At 43.0% G+C, this 22,182-nt stretch overlaps 1 protein-coding gene across 18 annotated transcripts in view; it reads left to right on the forward strand.

Annotated features, from left to right (window-relative positions):
* Positions 1-22,182, forward strand: part of AKAP13 (A-kinase anchoring protein 13) — a 215,210-nt gene that overhangs the window by 129,584 nt on the left and 63,444 nt on the right. Inside the window, exon 1 of one of the 18 annotated variants that reach the window (XM_071814020.1) lies at positions 12,887-13,671. The exons of 15 other annotated variants lie outside the window; for them this stretch is intronic. In XM_071814020.1, the coding sequence (XP_071670121.1) occupies positions 13,591-13,671 (81 nt within the window). In that variant the 5' untranslated portion in view covers positions 12,887-13,590. Of the gene's footprint in view, positions 1-12,886; positions 13,672-22,182 lie in introns of those variants that run through there. 2 more of the 18 variants (XM_071814022.1, XM_071814024.1) reach the window with 2 other exon arrangements.

Raw genomic sequence — 22,182 nt, forward strand, 5'->3', positions numbered from 1 at the left:
TAAGATCCATGTTAGAAGGTGAAACCTAGCCGTGCAGTCTGAGAGTGCTCAGATGGGGACATTATTTGGGTGATGAGCTGGACTCTTGGCTGCTGATAAAGAATTATGGGCTCCAGCAGTATCCAGGCATGGCATTTCTGATTTACCTTCCAGAAAAGGATGAAAAGCATGGTGTAATATGAAAAAGGTAAAGGACAAAGGAGAGTTGTATGTAGAGCTAGAGTATAAATTAGGAAGATCAAACTGCTGTTAAAACATCAGATGAGATAAAAGCCTCCGTATAACTAAATGTTTACTTTTCCGTGCAGCGTATTTGAGCAGATTGACTGCTCTCTGCCTTTGTCAGGGACATCTTTCCTGCTGCTTTCTGCCTGGTCCATGCTGTACAGAGCAGTAGGATGGGCTGATGGAGAGGACTTTAAGTTTGGGACTGTGAAAGAAGAATAGTTAGTGTTGCAGTGGATGATTAAAACATCTTGGTCTATACAGAAGGATTGAATGTCTAAAATAAAAGCACTTGGCTGGTATAGAAGGGATTGGGTTTAGCTGAGCAGAGGCAGCTGCAAGTCAGAATTTAACATCCCAGTGAACTGATGTTGTGTTTGGCTGTGGTCAGCCAAAGCTGTCCTTTCTGTCATGGTAGCAAATGCATCAAAACTTTCAAGGAAAGGAAACTTCTGAATACTGATAGACTTGTATTAGTCATCAGTCACACTGAAGAAGAGGTGATGTCTTCAAATGCAGATCCTGTAAAAAGCATGGACAGTAGTGACTTTTTGTTGGGACCCCAGGGCAGGTAGGTGTAAGGGATAAGAAGGGAGTTTCTTCTCACTGCTGCTTACCACCTTCCATCGCCAGCTTGTTGATTTTACTCCTGTGATCTGTGTTTTGGACTTCTGCTTTGGAATAACCCCCAACACGGAGGCTGTAACAAGAATGTGACAGAGTTTTGCAATGGCTTAGTAGAATATACTTGATCAGCTGTATTGGAATTAGGAAATGGGAGAAAATTCTGTACCAGGCTTTCTTTTGCACTTTGTCTCTTACAGCTAACAAGGTTCTTCTCCTTCCACCTTCTCTTTCTGCTTCACTTATGCATTAAATCTGTGCCTATATAAGCAGGTATTTAATGTAGCTAACTTTTTTATTTTCTCCTAAGAAGTGGGGTGAATTTAGCTGCTCCCTCCCTTCTTGCTTATTGCATTTATAATCTTGGTGTCAGCAATGTGCTTGGCTAAAATGAAGGCAGTAGCTGTGCCTAAGAACCTAGTCCAAAAGACACAGCAAATATTTCTGGGTTATCTCGTTTGCTTTCTCTTCTGTTTGTGTAGTTCAAGTCAGAGGAATTGTTGCTGGCCTGTGTTTAACTGGAGTTACACTGCTCTCCTTTCAGACCTGCAGAAGGACCAATGCTTGGCTTATGATTTTCTCAGCCTAGTTAGATAATGCTTCTCCCTAAAGACTTTGCCTTGATGTATATACCCTGATAGCATTACAGGCATGATAATAGTAGTTTCATGTTATTTGGGGGCATATTCTTACCTGCGGGAAGTACAGCATCTTTATCAAATACCATGTGCCTCCCTGTCCTGAAGCGTTTCCAACGTCTCTACTGCAAACACTAATACTGTATTTGCAGGTACCGTGGTGCTGGGTCTGCCTATCTCATTTACCAGCTGAATATGTTCTCCCTTCGCATATGTTGTCCTTCCAGCTGATGAGATAAGAGGCAGGAACGTGAAGCCTCACCCTTGCAAACTCATTAGTCTGAGCCCTGGTACTGAGTCTGCTTAACATCAAGTGACTTGTTTTTCTTCTGTCTGAGACTGTGCTTACCTCCATAAATCACCAGAAGATCATAATCCTGACTTGTTTGACACTGAACTTTTGCTTGGTTTCTTAACACAGCTGGACACATTAAATGCCTGAAAGTGGTTGGGAGGGATGTTATTTCCAAAATACACATTTTTCAAAGGCTGGAGGTGCAGTTCTGTGAAACATTGGTTTCACTCTGAGATTTTGTGCTTGAGAATGTAGGAATCTCTGATGCCCCTCCAAAATTCTACGCTGCAGATCACATTGATTCTTATCAAAGGCATGGACAGGAGTGAGCTCTTAGAGTCTGCTGAGATTAAAGAAGTGTTCTTTGTGTTTTGTTCCACTATTATTTTTGTTTTTAACTCGCAAGGTGAGGAAATGCGTACTTACCCGCTTGCCCAGGAGGAGGTGGACAAGTCTTAGCTTCAAATGCTTGCACCTGATGGGTAAAAAAAGTCAGTAATATATATTTTTGAGCCTTTTAAAAGAGAAGGAGGCTTGCTTACACCTTTTCCAAATATTCCCACTTGCAGATGCCTGAAGGGAGGCATTGACTGTAGAGGCTGGGGTCCCACGATGTTACGAAGAGAGGCGGGGCAAGAGTCTTTCGCTCCCTGCTGCATCGGCCGAAATAGTTTTAGGGCATTTTGCAAATTCTGGTTTTAATTGCATTTTGGGGAGACATAGAAACCTCTAAAGGCTTTTTTGTTCATAGCTGGGAATTTGGGGGACAGTGTTTGATTTGCTTGTTAAGACTTGTTTATAACTTGTTTTTTGTCTTTGGGGAAGCTGAGGTTTACTTTGCATGTGGTAAACGATGCAAAAGGCACCCAGAAGAGTATAGATGGATCCTCTGCCTTTGTTTCTGCCTTCGTTATAAATCTAAATGTATAGACTAAATAAATAACTTTCTGGGCTTAAAATCCTTACAGTGCACCAGACAACAAAAATTTCTGTCTTGGAGTAGTTCCTAGAATTCTTTAATGCTGAAATATCTCCTCTGCTTGCGAACCTGGGGCTCGCCCTCCTTGAGATAAGTGGTTTCTGTTTAAACTGGCTTTTCTTGCCGCTGTCCTTTCAGACAGGGGTTGGCACAATTCAGTCAACACCAGCGGTGACACTAGAAGTGCGTGGCAGGGAAGTAAGTCTTGAAGGTAAGACTACACAAATACTCTCTGTTGAAAAGAGAAACAGGAAGAAATGTCTGTGCTCAGAGTATTGCCTTTCTCTGGCTCTTGACGATTTGAATGTACACTGAAACATGATTTTTAAACATCTTTAAGAGTTTTGTAAGTTGTTTTCTTCTCTTTCAAGAAAGCAGAATTCATATAGAGACATATTTTTCAAGCAGCAGCTGAATTAAATGTTTAAAAATATAATATTTTGGTTTGTTTTGTTTGTTTTTTTTTTTTAGTTGAGCATTAGTCTCCCACAAAAAGTACATTCTGTTTTAACGCATGCCTCATTATGAGCAGTGTATGTTCCCTATCTGGTTAGTGGTGCTGTCTGGAGCGTCGAATACCTTTTGGCAGGTTGGCTCTTAAAATATATTGTGTGTTATATTTCAGGGGGATGTCAGCAGATGTCTGGATCCCGGCAATGAAATAACCGGAGGGGGAGGCAAGACGAACGTGGGGTTCATTGTGGAGCACTGTAGGAAGTGGAAAGGGGAGCCAGGGAGATGGGGAGCGGAGCGGGCTGCGGGTGGAGGGTTTAGCCCCTTTGTGCAGGGCCGAAAGCATCCACATCAGGGGATATTTTAAAGCAGTATTTAGGTGAATAAGTGAGATAAAAGAGGTGTGCCCATTTGGGAGCTGTGTTTCCTTTATTTCTTGTCTGAGGCTGGTGAGCAAACCAGACTTGGGGGACGTTCGGACTTCTTTCCCCCCAAACCAGCAGGGCAGGGGAGGGATCGGGACACTGACGGCAGCCGCTGAACAGAGGCCGAAGTCAGGAAAGGAGCCCAGCTAATATTTTCTTCAAGTCTTACTGACTGACCTAGCCAAAAAAAAGCGTAAAATAACAACAGCTGTTGAAAAAAGTCTCAATGTTCTACCTGTACCAACAGATGTTTCCATAAGCCATTGGTTTTTAGGTTGTCCCAGCTTAAATACAGTACAATTCTGAAAAGGGTCAAAAGGGTAAAATATATTTAGGAGAGGTTTTTCTATTTAGGAGAACTTTATAAGCTGTCAGTGAAGCCGTAAACAAAGTTGCACCAAAGAACATAGTGGCTTTTACTATAAATTGTGTCTTTTTGCTTGTTACTGGCTGCTTGGGTTAACAAAGAAAATATATTTCTTTCAATAGCTTTCAGATCTTTTGCTGGGTGTTTTTTCTTATGCATCTGCATTAAATAAGCCCTTTTAACAAAACCTGATCCTCTTATAAACATGGAATAATGACAGTATCCCACATATGGGTTTCATTAATTTTTGCATGTTTTGAAGTTGCCTTTTTTTCTCCGAAAGGCAAACTTCAGAAACAGCAAAGATTAATGCTACGTAAATGATGAGCTGAGCAGTCAGCAATTTGGACTTGGGATAGTTATTTAACCGTTGCATGATGAAAAGGGTATTTTTTGTCTGTACGGAACGATGCTGCATAATCTGCACTCCTCCCAGTTGCTGTTACTGGTTTGCTTTGATTGAACTGGCATCAGTTCTCCTGATCATCTGTGAGCTTTCTTGCTCCTGAGTCTTGTAAATGTTTTGGATTTTAGCCTCGAGAGAGGGCTCCAGAACATTTCTCCTTTTCTTCCTAAGAAAACAAAACCAACCCTTTTCTTGTAGTCACTGGCGAGAAATTTCAGATGGTGCATTTTCCTTATCTGCAACGCGGTGACCTTTGCAGCTCCTGGCATAGCCCGAATTGACAGGATAACTCAGGGAAATTGCAAGGCTTCCCAATGTAATGAATGCTGCTTTTTGAGATTTTTGGCCACAGTTGTCATTGTCGATTGGCTCAAATTTGTTTGTTTATCTATTGATTAAAGCTGTTAAATGTATGGAAGAGCAGCAGCTGTGACAGGCTGTGAATGGGAGAGAAGCACAAAAACCCAGCAACTTAAGCTTTCCTAAAATACCTGTATTGGCCTGACATTCCCAGTGCCTGCAGGGACATTCCCTACTTCTAACTGAGTGGAGAGGAATAGAAGCCGGGTTTGGATCCATTACTCCAGCTAGGAATTATCCCTGCAACAACAAATGTTACTGTAAAGGCATCTTTCAAAAGCCGATAGAGGAGATGTAGCATATGTTAGTTTATAACCTTGGAAATAAATATTATTTTTCTGGAGCAGTGTTAACAATTGAGAAAATTCATTTTTTCCAAAATTAAACTAAAGAAGGGAACATATTTAGCATATATTGTTACAGCAGTTCTTAATGATGGCATTGTGGATTCAATGAATCCTTACCCTCATGTATACCTTTAGACCAGAGGGATAGAAGTGGGGTAAAAATTGGTAAAAGCAGGTTTCTTCCATAGGATCAACATTCTTTCCTGGGCTCTTGAGCTGTAAAGATATGTTTGTTTAATATTCTTTACAGCAGACTACCAGGGAAACGGATAAAACAGCGAGCAAATGAATACTCATGTGGTCCTACAGCAGACCTCCCAGGCAGGAGCTGGAATCCAAATGCCTCCTCTCAAAGTTTGCATTGGATTTTATTTCAAGTTTCCAAATGCATGTAGAGAGGGCATGAAAATATTGGTTGGATGTGAGTGTAGGTAGGAGGGTGAGCTGGAGTGTCTGTTATTGCTGGGGAGAGGGGGGCTTGGCTGCACTCAGAGCATCTCAGTTACTGGTCGGGTCTGAGATCCTCCTCCCCGCAAAGCAAACACAACAACTGGAAGGTCAAAACAAATACCACAGTGTCTTCAATCCCCTGCCTTCATTAACAGTCAAACAAAAAATTGTCCTGGAAATACGATGGGTGCCTTTGTACGGTGCTCTGCTTTCCCACCACTCCTCCCCCTCCCAGATTTTCAGGTTGCAAGATGAAAGAAGAAATAACTTTTTCCCTTTGGACAGAGTGCCTGGCCGGGACAACACATGGATCATGTGGGCTTCTCAAGGGCTGAGTCCTAGGGACTTCAATTAAAAGAGGAAAGAGAAAAAAAAAAAAAAAGAGGAGGGAAGCTGAATCATTTTTTGGCATGATTTATTCATTTGAATGACCCTGCTCTGTTTTTCAGTTACGTTACAGTGCCTTAAACTGCAGGCATGAAAGAGTGGTAAAAGTTGAATAATTTCCTCAGCTCAAGATGTGTCATTTTTATATTGTCTATTAATTTTACTCACTGATACCGTACGTCATTTTTGTTGGGCTTTATCCACCAATTCATCTATGTAATCTGCTATCCTGTCTCCGTTTTTAGCTGAATACATCAGTTCTTTAGATAGAAGCATCCACCAGGCATATCCTGGAACCCCGATGCGTTAGTATGGCAAGGCATTGCGGAGCGGGTCAGGCGATACCCGTCCGCTCCTGTGCTTTCCCTACAGCAACAGATACCGTGCCATTATTTTGGAAGACACTACAATGTTTCCTGAACTCCGCAAATGCGAGATAGTCTATTTTCCTGCACAAAAACTCATTCTAATTTTTAACGTCATACCTTGAACTGTAAGGTTTTACTATTTCTGAAGTTTGTTGTTATGAGATAATGGAACATATATGGTTTTATTTGTATAAATCAATACTTTCTTATATCCTATATCCATCCCAGTGATGTCAGAAGATGCTTTTTTATTATGCATGGTATAAAAATGAAAAACTCCTTTGAGTTTTGCATTTGTGCATAGATAATGAAACATCCCCTTCTTCTTGCATTTGAGACAGTGATGATCTCCTTAACTCCTCTGTAGGACAAGTTACTAGACATTTCTTGTTTGGGCAGGCTTCAAATATTTGCTGAATAGCCTGCAAAAACCAATTTCAAGTGGCTTGCATGATGTTTACAATGGTTTGAAAACTCCTATAAATACAGTTCAATATTTAAAATACTTTTATTTATATCATTATCTTTCCAGATCCCAGAAATTATAATCTTGGGTTTAGAGTAGGAGGGTTTGAATCGTCGTAATTAGCAAAGATTTTTGCTGATTGTGTGCGTGTAAAATTCACATGTTCATTACCAGCAATTGAAAAACGTGAAGGGAAATTTAAGCTCACGTGACCAGCTGTCGTGCTGCGTGAGGTCGAAGAAATGAATGTCATTTTTGACAACCCAGCTTCAGGCTGGGCTGAGCCAGCGGTGAAACCAAAGCAATATGTCCCATCCAGATGTGTAGGTTGAAAATTGTGTTATTCTTTACAAAAGACCCCATTATTTTTGCATTTTACCCAGTCTGTAGATCATTAGGCCCCGTGCCCTGGTGGGAAGTGCCTGAGCACTGGAGCATCCCTGAGGATGCAAGGGATGTGCAGTGTGTGTTGCTTCTGTTGTCATAGCTCAGATGCTCCTTGATAGCCTATTTTGGGGAGTGTTCCTGCTTTATTCACTCATGACTTCCCCTCCTTGTTTTTACGATTCTGGAATTCACAGAGCAAAACAACATGTCCAGTGTTTGACAGCAAGAACTATTTCTCTCAACTCCCATAACATGCTAAATAAATATCTGCATTGTGGTCCAAGATCCCACAGCACTTCAGCCAGCCAAGCGTCTCGATTTGCGGTTATTTTTGGTAAAGGCAGAACTAGATGTTGTGAACTGATGTAAAGTCAGCTGAGGGGTTGCTAATCTCTTGCGTGGGATGTGTTTCTCCTGTAGCCATTTGGGAGCAGTAGGATGGGCAGTTGACTTCCTCTGGAAGGATGTTCAGGCCTGGTCCATAGCAGAGCAGACCCTCAGCATTTTTCTGAAGGTTATTTGGACAATAGAAATTCCTGAGACGTGTACACCGGGTCTCTGAGAAACATTAGAAAAGGGAAGGTCAGGAAATGGCGGAAGATCTTTCAAGGTGTTTTTCTATTTTCTCAAAACACACACTCCATATATCCGTATGTCTGACAGCTTTCTAAGCCCTCTTCATTCCTTCTTCATGGTTCTTCAGCTGTTTATTAGATGTTCATGTCTTGCTTATGTCAAATGCAGGCTGCTGCTGTATGGTGGTGTGTTTGGATGTAAAATTCAGCTTGGTTGTGTTGTCCCAAAGCACAGTATTGCTCTGCGAGGAAATGTCTCTCTCCAGACTTTTGCATGAAGATCTGAATTATTTAAATAGGGGAAGTTTTAAAAGAGTGGGGGTTGCCCAGGCTGTGTTGGTACTGTGGACTATTTGTCCCAAGGATTAAGTTGAGCTGGTGAATACTGAGGTGTTTTAGGGCCAGGATTGTGAAGGCTTATTGCCTGCATCGCAGTCCTTCCCACTGAGAGCAGCATGGTGCCTCCTTGTGATGTCTGATCATGGGGGACTGTCTGTGTCCTGCTCCCTGACTCCACTTCTTTCCATGCCCTACCTCATAGGGAACTCTAAAATCACGACCAGCCTTTTGGGGCTACCCCTTGAAGAGGATGCTGCTTGGTGGGACACCAGTGAGTCTTCCCATGTGCAGAGGGATGTGACCCTGGACCAAAGTGCCACCGCAGGGATGCGGACAGACAGGCAGGGTGGGAACGGGTCAGTCACAAACCTCTCAGTCTTGCAATGCTCCTGCAAAAATGAGAAATGCATTATCTAATGTCCAGGGCTCTTCACCAAGGTCTGCGCCGTGAGTGTTCGCCCACGTTCAGCGACTGCCTGGTCATCTTCAACATCTGCATTCGAGCATCCGTCGTGGTCCTTGTGGGGGTGCTGACCTGCCTCCGGCACACACGATGGATGTGCGCTCCCTTCCAGATTGGACACACTCCTCTTACAGGCTTTGCAGTATTAGAGTGCAGATTTCCTTTGCCTTATTTAGTTTGAGAAAAAAAGGGGTTTGTTTTGTCTATCCTTGCAAGTGCCAGAAACACAAAATTTTGAAAACCCTTTCCAAAAAGCTGATTTCTTTACTTAAAAGAGCAATTGAAAAAGTAATTCTTCTCTCTTATTGTCTGATGAACTTATTGTCTCCTGTGTTTAGTGCCCAAAAGTGGGTTTTGACTTGCTTAAGACAGGGAGAAGATTTTCCTTTCATCTGCTGCTCCATTAGTTCCTATCAGAGCCACAGTTGAAAAAGTTAATACGCCTGAGTATTTCTGCAGATTGCATCATTTTCAGTGTTTCATAACGATATGGCAAAAGTAATTTGAAACAGATAACAATAGTGCAGTCTGTTTCAGAATAACCATGATTTCCTTGTCATTAAGAGGTCTGTTAGCGGGTAGAAGAGGAGGAGTTTTATCTGGATGAGTTACAGATCATATGGTGCAATCGGGCGCCTTTCCTCCCCCCTTCTTTTCCTTCCCTTGAAATCCACAGCGCTGGACTTTGGTTTGGATATGAAACGATTGGATCGTTTCAAACTCCTGTCTGCACAAAGCGGCTCAGCGCTTCCAGATGTTTTCAATAAGGAGCCCAGAACTGTCGCATCAGCAGCCGGTGGCCTGGGCTGCTGCTCGCGACTCCGCTCCATTTTGAGCAATGTGCAGGAGAAAAAAAAAAAAAGATAATTATTTACTAGTTGGAGTAGGGTTTTTTTTTAATTTAATCTTTGTCCTCTGATTGTCCGGTGCATCGTGTTTCTGAGCATGAATACTATATACTGCGTAAACATGTGTCTGGCATTCGAGATACTGGGTTAAATAGGTGGACAAAAGCGACTGAAAACCTTTGTTTGGCTTTGTCCAGGCTGAGTCTGTCTTGTGCGTCTGCTCGGCGTGCCTGTGTGTATATAAGGCTGTGTGCAAGGCAAGATTTCCAGCCTGAAACAATGCAGCAAAAGCCCCACCTAATGTGGGAAGAGAGTGATGGTCTCCCAAGGGGGGAGTGTGTCTGGCACATTATCTTCTATTTGTTTATAATACTTTTCTCCTCCCCCTTCAACAGTAAAGTCTGGAAATGAAGATGAGGTGGACTTTGGGTGTCTGGAGTCGTCACTGGCCTCCTGATCTTGGCTGTGAGTCAGGAACATAACCACAGGAAAACTCTTGGAACAAATGAGGGATTTGGAAGCTTAAGTTTGAAAAGAAAAAGAGAAGGGAGAGAGGGGGATATTTTTTGTTGGCTTATTTGTTTGTGTGGATTATTTCCCTGTGTGGCTGAAGGTGCAGAGGAGTCCCAAGGGATGGGTTGGCATTCTGTACTAAACCAAGACACGCAATTGTGGAAGACGGTGGGTCATCATCTCGGTTCACAGATAGGGCATGGATGTGTACTGAGTCCTAGGACATGTCCTCTGCCCTGTCATCCTGCCTGCTGCTGGCCGGCTCTCGCCACCTACCTGCATCCTCCACCTGAAGTTTCTGTTCCCTCCTGCCCCACGAAGGGGCACTTGTGGGTTACTTGTGGCTTTTGGCCATACCAGTGTTATTGTGCACAGCTCAGAAAAATTTGCCTCTTATTTTAACTTCCTGATATGAAGGTTGCCCATCTCCCAGTGTGTCTCCTACCTCCTTTGGCTAGAGGTGTTTCTAATTTCTCATTACCTTTAGGAATGGTGAGATAACGCGAGCCCCAAACGACTGGATGTTGATGCACCTATCTTGCATCTCTGTGGAAGATGCGGTGTTACAGTAATGATGCTCACATGGCACCATCTTCTGCAAGGTGACATTGCTCGAGCCCCGCAGCTGAACATCTCTTTGTGGTTGCCCGAGGGGCTCTGCAGTTCAAAGGTGAAGGGCTTTGGCAGAGCTATGCAGTTGTCGTTCAGATAAATCTTTGCCTTATATACCAGAAGTCGTAATTGAATTGATTTGAAAGCAAATTTAGCTGCTGTATCAGTTAAAAAATTATGGGCTCTCCATAATGAAACATTAGAGCATCATTAAGGCACAGCGACTGCTACGAATTCCTCTACCTGAACTAAATTCCCACACTTTGTTTATAGGTTCCTGTCTTGTAAATTTAGATTTGAGGAAATCCCTGCCTTTTATGGTAGTGTTTGAAGGGCTGGAATGCTGTCACAGCCATTTCTGATTCCTCATCTCGACGGGCACATGATTGCTGGGATTCATTACTTGTGGAGAAAACCGGTGGCTCCAGAAAGTCCCCAAAGTACTACCACATTTCGTGAGTGTCTTAATACTGAAAGCAGAAGTTCCACTCGTTGTTGAGGAGAACAGAGTCATTGGCTGAGATGCTGAGCTGGGGATTGTAGCTGTAAGAGAGCCTCATAGAGGAGATCCTCCTCTCTTCAGCTGGTGGTGTGGTGGACATGAAGCTTTGGGGTGTGAGGGAGAGACTGGAGCCTAATGAAACCGGGGGGAGATGGCTCACGTTGACCAGGTAAGAGCATACCTGTGTCACTTACTGAGAGGAGCTGAACCGCTGCCGGTCCCCAGCCCATTCCAGTGCATGGGGACATGTTCATGGCATGATGCCCAAAGATGGACCTTCAAGCGGTGGCTGGCCACTGTGCCACTGAGCTGTGCTGTAGTCTTAGGAGAAGACGCCCTTCGCAGCTCGCTTACTGAGTCTGCTAAGTTTAGAGGGTAATTATGCTTTTGCATAATCTGGCTGTATGGATTGGGGATGTTATATCCAGGAGAGCCCAAAATAGTGCTTTGTGTTTCTGTAAACTCCCATTCTTTGGTGTTTTATGAAATAGGCGTGGGGGGAGTCAGTTCCTGTGTTACTCACAGTCAGGCTGCTGGTTTGGGGCGGCCAGAAGACTGGGTAGCACTGGAAAAAAGAGGACCTGGAGTGCCTGCTCGCAGCAGATGGGTTTAGACCTCCTCTGGAAGATTCCTTCATGCAAATGCCAAAAACCTCATTTTTTATCCATTTCAGCAGGCTGCAGGGTTTCAGTCACCTTTGCCAGAACTTGAGCTGGTGGTTACAAAGTGCCTTGTACAACCAGGGGACCAGGGCCACCCTACAGGGCTGGATGAAAAGACCTACAAACCCTTAACCAAGCTCCACGAGCTGAGTGAATCCCAGCAGCAGGAGATGGGCCAGTTCACCCAGCACCCCCAAGGATGGCTTTTGGAGATCTGCAATTAAACGTTGGGTTGATAAGCACTGTTTCCGACGTCTGTGTTTCCTGCTTTGCAACAGGGGATTAACAATTCCTCTCTTTCTAAAAAGAAAAAAAAGTTCTGCTCACTACAAACTGCCAACCACAGAACCCCCCTTCCCCTTTTCTTCTCTTTTTTTCTTTCTTTCTTTTTTTTTTTTTACCACCCCCATTCCTTTTTGAATCGGTGAATGAGAGAATGTCTAAAGCCGGGGAAGTATGGAAAGATTTCATCCCTGGAGAGGTCAGGGTGGGGTGGAAAGCAGAGGGGGCTGCAAGGGGGCAGTTTGAAAACAGGAAACCATGTGGCAGTGTGTGCAGGGCCCAGCTGATGTGAATGGGCTATTGAGAGGGGAGAGAGCTCTGACTGGCCCAGCCTTAGAAAGATGAAAAAAACTTTAGGGTTTTTCTTTTAAAGAAGATAAAAAAGCTCTGCCTTTCAGGCTAGAACAAATGAGGGAAAATTGTATTTTCTGGAAAGCAAGTTGCTGAAGGCTTTTGCTCTGTGTTGCGAACGACAACAAGAAAAATAAATGGCTGATTTCCTTTTCTTTCTCTTTTTTTTTTTTTTTTTGTGTGTGTGTGTGCACTGATTAAATCATAAGTTTCCATTCCTGTTTTGGGGAAGTGTTAAGCCTTGAAATTGTCTTTCATTCACCTGGCATGTGGGAGAGGGAAGAGTATTTTTGCCCCTCCAAAAACACGTCCCTTTGCTTCTCCGTCTCTTTTTGGAGCGAGCAAACACACACGGCGTGCCTGCAGCCGGAGGTGGAAGAGGCTGGTGAAGAAAAGCTGCTGCTGTTTCTTTCCCCTCCTCCCTCCTCTCTCTTTTTTTCCCTCTCTCTGAAGAGATGAATCATGCTCCCACAACTGCAAAGAAATTTTGAAAGCTGGGAGAACACTGGTGCAGGACTAAAAAGGCAAGTAGTGACGTCCCAGCCCAAATCAGGAGGGAGTGGCTTTATTTCATTATTTTCTTTCCTTTTGCCCTGTGCTGTCATTAGAAATTTAAACTTAATGCAAAACTAAACCCTCCTGTCTGGTGAACAGTGGACCGACTCGAAAGGAGGAAAGTACTTTTTTTATTGTTTCTTTCAGTGCACGAGGGCGTGAACGAAAAAACACGTTGGTGACAGTATTTACATTGGATACGACGATTGGCTTTTCTTTTTTCCTGAATTAGACTCATCGTGGCTGAGCCTACCTTCTGCCTTCCCTCTTGGAGTGTCAGGGTTCCTGCTGCACACATCTGGCTTTTGTTCTCTTTTCGGGCAGGATTTTCATTCTGGTGCTTTTTGGATATCCAAGTTGTCTGGAAAACATTTTTATTATTATTATTATTACTATAACAGGAAGGCTGATACCATTCTTAGCAGTTACAAAAAAAAGAAATCCTATATATATGAAGCTCTCTTCAAATATCTTTTGTTTGCTATAAGTTCCTGCGTTGCCTGTATAAGCAAATCCGTTCCGAGAAGACTTTATCAGCTGGTCGCAGCTCTGGGATTTTGTTTTTCCTGTTACGAGGCTCGGACGGGCTGGTGTGCAGAGACACGGGGACTCCTCAGAGCGCGTCTGTGAGAGGTCTGGAGTGTTCCTGGCTGTGGTCAGCCCAGGGTTCATGGTGGGCTCTGCTCCTCCGCTTCCAGCTTTGTGGACAAGATGTACGAACGCCACAAGAGGCGATACAGCCTGTGCGACATCTCCAAGGTGGACAGGACTGTAGATGTTGTCTTGTTAAAGGTATGATGTTTGTGAACACTTATTGATGGGTTTCTTTCCCCATCTCTGATGGGTCGATCTGTTCCCCACTGTACTCGTCACCTGAGCTGGAGGGGGAGCGGGTGGAAGGTGCTATCAAACCGTATCATGCTAAATATTGTTATCCCTGCAACCAAATAATCTCCTGTGGCATGCAATCAGATGCCCTTTCAGGTTGCTCTCTCTGGCCATCTTCACCATCCTCTGTCTTTAAATGGTCCCCTCCTGTTTTGCAACCTTCACCGCTTGCAGGTGGGTTTTCTGTCTAAGGTGTAATTTGGCAAAGGGTTTTCATTTCCAGTGGTAGCTTTTGGGGTTGAAATGTGCATGTCCTCCAAAAGGTGTATTCTGCCAAAAAAAGGCACGGTGGATCCTCCTTTGCCTCTGTTTTTTGTATTTGAAGGGTGTTGCTGTCAGTCTTATTGCTTGGGTGTGAGTTTTGTCTGAAGAAAGGTTGGAGCAAGAGCCAGGAGTGGCTCTTGGCTAATTGTCCCAGTGTGTTCCTCCTCTAATCTAAAATTAGCAAGTGCTCCACCAAATGGCACGATGGCAGTCTGGGAATGTCCTGTCTCCCTAACAGCTTTTTGGAGCTTCCTGGCAGAAGTGGATGGAAATGGGAAAGCAGCCAGAGGGACTGGCTGCAAAACACAGCCCAGCTTAGGGACCTATTTCTCTCTCTTCTTAGCTGAGGTAGTGGGTTTCTGCATGAGCGTGTGCCTTCCTTTTTTTATGATTTTTTCCTTCATGCTTTTGTTTCCAAGTCAAGAACACAGACAATTTTATTTTCAGATTATTCTTGTTCTACTTTGTCTGTATCCTTTGTGTTTTAGTGACACAAATAACCATGACTTGTTTTCTCTAACAACTCAGTTTTGTTGAGTGTCTTTGAACTCTCATGTTAGTGATGCTGGTTGAGGGTTAAATCCTCTCGTGTTCCATCTGTAGACACCCTGTGAGTCATTAAAAAATGCAGACATATTGTACACACGCTACTCGTGTGAAATGACTGCGTATTAATTCTTGAGAGAATACCTGGTATCCCTGACACCCTCAGTTGCTAATATAAAAAACACAATCTTTTTTCGTTTTTAAAGAGTATCTGAATACCTGGGTTGAAATGTAATTCGCTATAATTATCCGACTTCAGTATTTCTGATGTCATCGGTTCCTTAAATTAGTTTTTGTTCAGCAAAGCTTAGATTTTATAACAAAATGTGGCTCTTGTTAGTTCCCACTAGTATTTTCCTAATTGAGTTTCAAAACCATGGGTTATGCTGTCTGTTCCTGCAAATGACTCAGTGTCCATATATGTGTGCGTGTGTGCACGCATTGCTGCTCCCAACATGGGCTGTACAGGCTGCAGATGTTTAAAATAGGAGGGTGATAGTGACAGCTGCTGTTACAATCAACTTTAACTTGATTTTTAGTAATTCTTCATGTTTTAGCTGGTTTCTATAACATAACGGGTATATGAAATTAAATTTTGATGATCTACGGATCCAAGCCAGCACCAGAGTGCGTCAGTGGCAGCTCATCTCTTGACGTTAATGGGAGTTGGATCAGACCCTTAATGAGGGAGTTTTCTGTTGGATTTGGTTTTAATTAAAATACTTAAAACTGTACCTTATCTAGGTCATTGTATTTTGGTGAGTTAAGAGGGCAGGGTTTCTTAAGTGTCAAGTATTGAAAAGCAAGTAAATATTCTTACAACAAAAGCAGAGCAAAATAGGATTCATCAAGAGTGTTTGATATGAATAAAATTTTAACAAGATACCTGCAAAGCACCCAGCAGCTCTCAGTTTGGCCTACAGATGGGCATGGACAAGACATCTTTTCTTTGAGCGGTAGATGAATATATTCTTTGCTTCAGTTTGACTTGGTACCCACGACATAGGAAAGAAAAACAGCTGGTAGAGAAGGGCAACTGGAGCAAGTTGTGAACAAAGAAGGTCTTGTGTCATTTGGGTTACTAAATGTTTATAGATGGCATTTTATTTGTATTCATTGCCACTGTTCTTAGTCGTAAAATAATTTTGGTTCCTACCAACTATTTTGCAATGCAAGTGTCTTCTGAAGGGTCAGTGTGTTGGGGCTCAAGTTTTACATGTTTAGATTGTGCCTGAAAACAGTGGCTTGTGGAGTTAGGGAAAAAAAAACCCTCAGAAATTTTGGAGGTTGGTGCACACCATTATTTTTAGCTTTAATGTTGTTTTTTCCTCCTCCCCACATATGAAGAAGTAAATGGATAAATCAATGTCCTAGCCCTTATGCCAAGGTAGGACTTCATCTTTACTGTGGCTTTTTTTGTTGCTGCAGCAATGCGAACATGATGAGTTTGGTTACTGAGCCGAGTGATTTGCCACTGTACAGGGAAGCCTGAATGATGCAGAAATGGCATAAAAATCTGCCATCATCTTTCCTGCTGGGATTGCGTTGTAGCAGATGAGGGAGAACGTGTCAGGCACATGGGATATCTGCTGGTCTGAACAATTTATTGAGCTCTGAGCAGCTATGTGCAGGGTAAAACACTATGGGCTGTGTGATTCCAAGATCCAAAATGGGAAGTCTCAGTGTGCCCATGTGTGAGTTGGCAGCCCTGTCTCATTTTTATGTTGTACTTCCTACTGCAAATATAATTATCTAGGGACAGAATACAGACACCACACTGGCTGGCACCTTGCAAATTCATGTGAAGTCAGACAAGTGTCCAAGTCTGGATGAACAGGCTGTGCTTTGCAGAGTTGGAGCGTAAGAAATGGGCTCCCTTTGAGAATGGGAGACTGAGCAATCGCAACTGGAAATGTATTACAATTGCTCATTACCTGTATCTACATTTTGCCTTTGTAGATGAATGTTAAGTATAGGCAGAAAGCGTAAATTTTTTCAAAACTGGGGATATGAGGTGTGATTTAGCTGCTCTTCAGATGCACCAATCCCATTCAGCTTTCAGTTAAAGAACAGAATATTATTCATTAAATTAAAACCAGCCCAGTGTTATATAAATAAGGCATTTTGAAATGAAAGGGGCAGCATTATCCACGTGTTATTCTGCTCCCTGGCGGAGGGCTGTTCTGATAGCTCTACCCCAGCGCTGGAGCAGATCCTCTGGAATGAACCCTGCCCAGCTGCGGCACAGTGCGATTTGCAGCATCCTGAGCTAAAACTAGGATGTGGAGAAGGTCCCCAAATTTACTGAAACTAAGATTTCTTCCATTGTACGTTATCGTATTTATAAAGCATTATTTTCTGTGCACTTTGGTTTTGGTTATTTGACACTTAAGCATGTTCATTCCTTCATTTAGAGTTTGAGACCAAGAAGTACCATCCTTGGATGATGGGTAGGCAGTTTCATCAAACTTCATGGCCCTAAATTCTCTCTGAATTTTAATTGTGCATCTGTCTGCAGTAGTTTGGTTATTGATGGGACAGCAGGAGTCTGTTTGTGTCTCGTGTAGCATTAGAACTGGAAGGATAACTTAAATCAAATGGATCTGTTTTCACCTGGAGCGCACACGTCTGTGGAAATTTTCCTTCCATTTTAGTCAAGAGATGTTTTTTATCCAAAGCCATTGCTGCTATTTTTAAAGCTTAATTAAAGTTTGTTGTTACGAGGACTCTAATTCTGTTGGTGGAGGAGGACACCCCAGTGCTAAGGACTGGAAAATGTTCTTGGGACACATGCTCCTTCCCCGTTTGGGACATTGTCAAGGGAAAAGTGAACTCTAGGAACTCAGTATTGCTCTTACACCACAAAGTGCTCATTTGTTCACTCATTTAAAATGTCCTGTGGTTGTAGAAGCCTCCTCTAGTGTAATCCTTTAGCGTAGATCTCTATAGCACTGCTCGCTTGTTGCTGTGAGCAAAGTCACTTTGGACCTCCTTGAAAAAACATTCTCCTGATACAGTGCCACCAATTCTTTGAAGCTAAAAGGCTTGATGTAGCATATTCACAGTGTTGGAAGCTAAATCTCTATAGAAATGCAGGTGTTTTCACTTTGTCCCTTTTGGCATACATTGGATAATAGTCTTTGTATTCCTTATCCACATTGTAAAACCTTCCCCTAAAACTTAAGCCAAGAAAATATGCAGGGAGATATATATATATATATATTTAAATCTGGAATCTGTAAGCAAATTGATATGTCTGCTCTTAATATTCTCTGGCACAATGATCGTCAAAGCAGTGATTATTGCTCTTAATGTGAGTTATGTGTGTATGGACTTCGTTTGCATCAATGGGCTGTTGAAGGAACACACTGAAATTCCTTCCCCAGGTGCCCCATCCCTCATGCACCTTTGAAGTATTGCATGTTTCCTGCTATTTTTGTTCTTCAATTGATACTTCAAATCTTTCCTACTACCAGTTATTTCTCAGTATGGTGCACAAGTACTTAATGATACACCAAGCAAGCTAGTATTGTTATACTAAATATTTTCCTATGTGAAATGGTATCTGGTTTTGCTGCAAGTTAGAACTTGGTCTAGAAGCTGGGGGAAAACGGAAAAAAAAAAAAAGAGAGGAATGGAAACTTGTAAATTTAGGATGAAGTTAAAACAATACGGAGGGAAGATGAATCTCTAGAGATTTGCTAGGAAATGAAAGTTAAAATCATCTGGTACCTTCTGCTCTGGAGATGTTGATTTATATCACTACTAGGAAGGCTGACAAGTGAAAACTTTTAAAACAGCCGAAGATTTCCTGAGAGATCTGTGTGTTTTCTTGATTGTGAAATGGAAGGCATGAAGAGTTAAAATAAAACCAGAGGGAGAGAAAAAAGACTTTTCCATGTCAGAAAGGTAGGAGAGGTGCATGAGGGCCAGGTAGGGACTGGTCCCCGAGGCAAGAGTTTCTAGCAAGTTGCTCAGCCAGAAGTAAACATTTTTGAAGTGTCTTCTGAGAAGAAGGTCCCAATTCTGATTTTCATGGGTAGGCACTGCACAGGACCGCAAGTGCTGGAGGGGTTGGAGAACTGATTGGACAAAACTCGTTGTGCGGGGGAGAGGAAGGAAGAGCCTGGGAAGAGGGGCTGGGGTCACTCGTCGTTCCCATGTGATGGAGGACGTCCCAGACCCATTTGGCTCGCAGGTTGCCCAGCGCCGTCCTTTTCTTATGTAAAGAGGTTTCTGCATTAAGTCACTTGAAGTTTCAAATTAAATGTCTGGAGGAAGATGTCTCTGAGAGTCAGGAAATACGTGTGTTTGTGCCCAGAATGAGCAGTCAAACAGTCTGCTGCTTACAGCTCCAGCTGGTGTCCTAAAGCCCTCTTTGGACATCTAGTCTGCTAGTGTTTCACAGGCAAACGGCAAGTCCTCTGGGATTTGCTTTTTGGTGCCTGGGGACACACTTCCATGATTCATTCTGTGTCTGGGCTGCAGATAAACATATTCAGGCTCCTGCATGGAAAAATAGCTGGTTCTCTCCTGGCATTTTTTCAAAAGCTGTGTACTGAAGGTCTGTTCCCAGAAGCCGTTCTATTTTCCTTTCTTCCATCTGAACACTGTCGCATCCTCTGCTCCCGCCACAAAGACTTGGGATGCCCAGAATCGATGGGTTTTTATCAGTGTGGGCAAGGCAGAAAGTTGATTGGGGGTTTGTCGTCTCCTGTGGCCACCAGCCTGCGGTCCTGTCATTGTGTTTCTCTTAGCAAAACAGAGGGAAGAAGAGAGGAGTGTATTTTATAACTGGATTTTCCCTACAGCCCTGTCTCTACCTGAAGTTCTGAGTTAAATACGAGCAGAGTTCAGCTGTTGAGGAGGGATCCCAGTATTCAGTCTTGGGCTGGGGATAATGGGGTTTGTGTTTTGAGGATCTGTGGACCACCCAGTTGCCTGAGAGCAAGTAGTAAACCTCACACAAATCCTATTTGGGCTCGTTTTGGGATAGAGAACACTTGTATATAGTAGTGGTTTCCTTTGTTTGTATTTTGATGATGATTATTGTTATCCCTCCATTAGGGCTCCTGAGATAAATATTTGGTTCCTAATGTGTTACTTTGTAGCTAATCAGGTACATCTGAAAGAGCACCTTAAACCTCAGTGTTGCTCTCTCATTACCTTTTTTTTCTTTTTTCTTTTTTTGAAAAAAAACAGACGTTTTCAATACTTGGCAGAGTCACAGGGCAGAGGAGAGAGCTGGCTGGGTAATGGGAAAAATACTCAAATCTTTTTTGAAAAAATGCCAATGTCTATAATGCATTTTCAGTGTATGACTCAATTGGTTCTATTAAAGGAAAAAATATAACGTTAATTCAGCCTAATATAGTTTATTCTATCACCGATCAACTGATAGATGTGAATCTCCTCATGTTTTTCTTACTGCTAATTATTGAACAGCATGTTTATGATCAGTTTCCAATAGTAGATATCAGTACAAATCAGGATTAGTTCCCTTAAACTTCATGGAGATTCATTGGTTTAAGAGTAAGGAGGCTCAATGTGAGGAAGGAGCTAGGTGCAAGCCAGTCAGGAGGAGGCAGAATTTGATTTTATATCTGAAATGGGTTGTTCCTTTCTTTGTGTGGACTTGAGCATATTTGCATTTGTCCTCCGGTGTGTGTTCAGGCTCAACCTCCAGATTTGCCTTTAATAAAATATAAGACAGTGTGGTGCAAATTTAATTCTGTTTCGCCTTGAGAGAAAATAATATTAATATGATATTTATTGACTTAAGAGGTCTTTCAAGACTAAAAATGATGTAATAAGGTAGATCCCACCCAGCCTCACTGAGGACAGGGGGTATCTTTGTCGCATTGAAAGAATTCAAACGGTGACCCACTGCCCATGTAACAGTTAAAACTCAACATCTTAATGTCACTTTGGAAAACAAACCAACAAACAAATTGTTTTGAGTATTTGCTTACAAAAGGCTTTGTCAGACTTCAGACTGATTCTCTTTTCCTCTGCACCTCTCATTAAATGTTTATGTAATATATGTAAAAGGAAAAAGATGGATGTTCAGATGTGTGTGTATTGAGTAGAGGTCAGGGAAGGATGGTATCTCAGATGTATGTATGTATAAGGGTCTAATGGGATCTTAGATGAATGTGCATACAATGCATATGGATGAGCAGAGGCAGCGAGCAACAGGTAGGAAGCATACATCATATCTGAGAGGGGGAGGGACATCCAGGTGGGACCTACACTGCGATCACCCAAAGACCTCGCCCTGGTAGAGCACAAGGTCTCCATCACTTCTCCTGGGAGACTCCTGCTCATTCTTCCCCTCTCAGATCTTCTCTGCCTCTTCCCTGTCCCCACTAGCAAGAGCTCCTGAAGGTCACGGCATCCTCGCTGCTGGAGGATTTTAAGGGCATGTTGGATTAAGAGCTCTTTGATTATAGTTGAGCCTGACTTGGAGCAGGAGAAAGGGACTAGCTGACCTGTCAAAGGCCCTTCCAACCCCATTTTGTCATCACAGAAATACGGAGGAGGACAAAACCTAAGGAAGAAAAATGTGCTGTAGAAAGTAGCTGACAGTTCGGGGGAGTGCGGCGTGGTGAGCGGGAGGTGAACGGAGGCGCTGGCAGGAGCCCCTCTGGTGACGGGCAGGGGGACGCAGCCAGACCGGAGAGGAGCAACGGCCAACGACTGCAAATAAGAAGTTCCATGATCTCAGTGAGCAAGAGAAGGAGGACGTGGGTCATTAGTCAAGGCAGCAAGTCAGGTCAAGGGTAGGAGAGTCTTGGTTTATAAAAAAATAAAAAGGAAAAAGAGGTGTGTTTCATAACATGGGAGATAGGAGAACATCGAAGGGATGAGAATCCAAAAAGGGACTTCGAAAATGGAGCAGTATCACAGATGAGATTTGAAGACAGGTCAGAGGGGAAAAAGTAAATAGTAAAAATTATCTATTTGACAGAGAAAGGGGAAAGGAAATTATTTCAGGAGAGAAAAAGAAAACCAGAGAGAGGATAGGAGAAATAGTTGGCAAATCAGAGGAAGTCATCCCTTTCAGTAGCTTTCTTTATCTACAACGTAACATGCGAGATGCTGTGTGCTGAGGCAGGTCAGGAGGGGAAACAGCCTCTGGATTTAATGGCGTGGAACATGGGATTGTCCAGGCGAGAACTGCTTGTGTTTGACGATAGAGGCGTTCAGCTCGGAGGAGCGGCTGAAGGAGAGAGAACAAAGGGGCTTCCCAAGTCTGTCAGCTGTGGACAGAAGCAATGGGAAGTCTATGTTGGATGAGCCAAGGCTTGTGGATAGTCCAGCAGACTCAGAATCAAAATACTGGACAACATAACCCAAGTGAGGAAGAGTAAATCAGAGGCAGATGGGCGAGAAGACTGAGAATAGATCAGTCATCCTTGCTGAAAGACTGGAAGTCATGGAGAGGGTGAGATGATAAGGACTGATGTTGAAATAAACCATGTGATGTGTGTTACTGTCAAAAAGGGGGTTTCTACCATCGTCATCATTTCAGTTAATGCAAACACAAAGTGCTACTCATTCTCACCATGACCTGGGCGCTTCTCTAACTTTCGTTTCCACGTT

The sequence above is a fragment of the Patagioenas fasciata genome, chromosome 12 (assembly GCF_037038585.1).
Source record: "Patagioenas fasciata isolate bPatFas1 chromosome 12, bPatFas1.hap1, whole genome shotgun sequence".
In the NCBI taxonomy this organism is placed as follows: Eukaryota; Metazoa; Chordata; class Aves; order Columbiformes; family Columbidae; genus Patagioenas; species Patagioenas fasciata.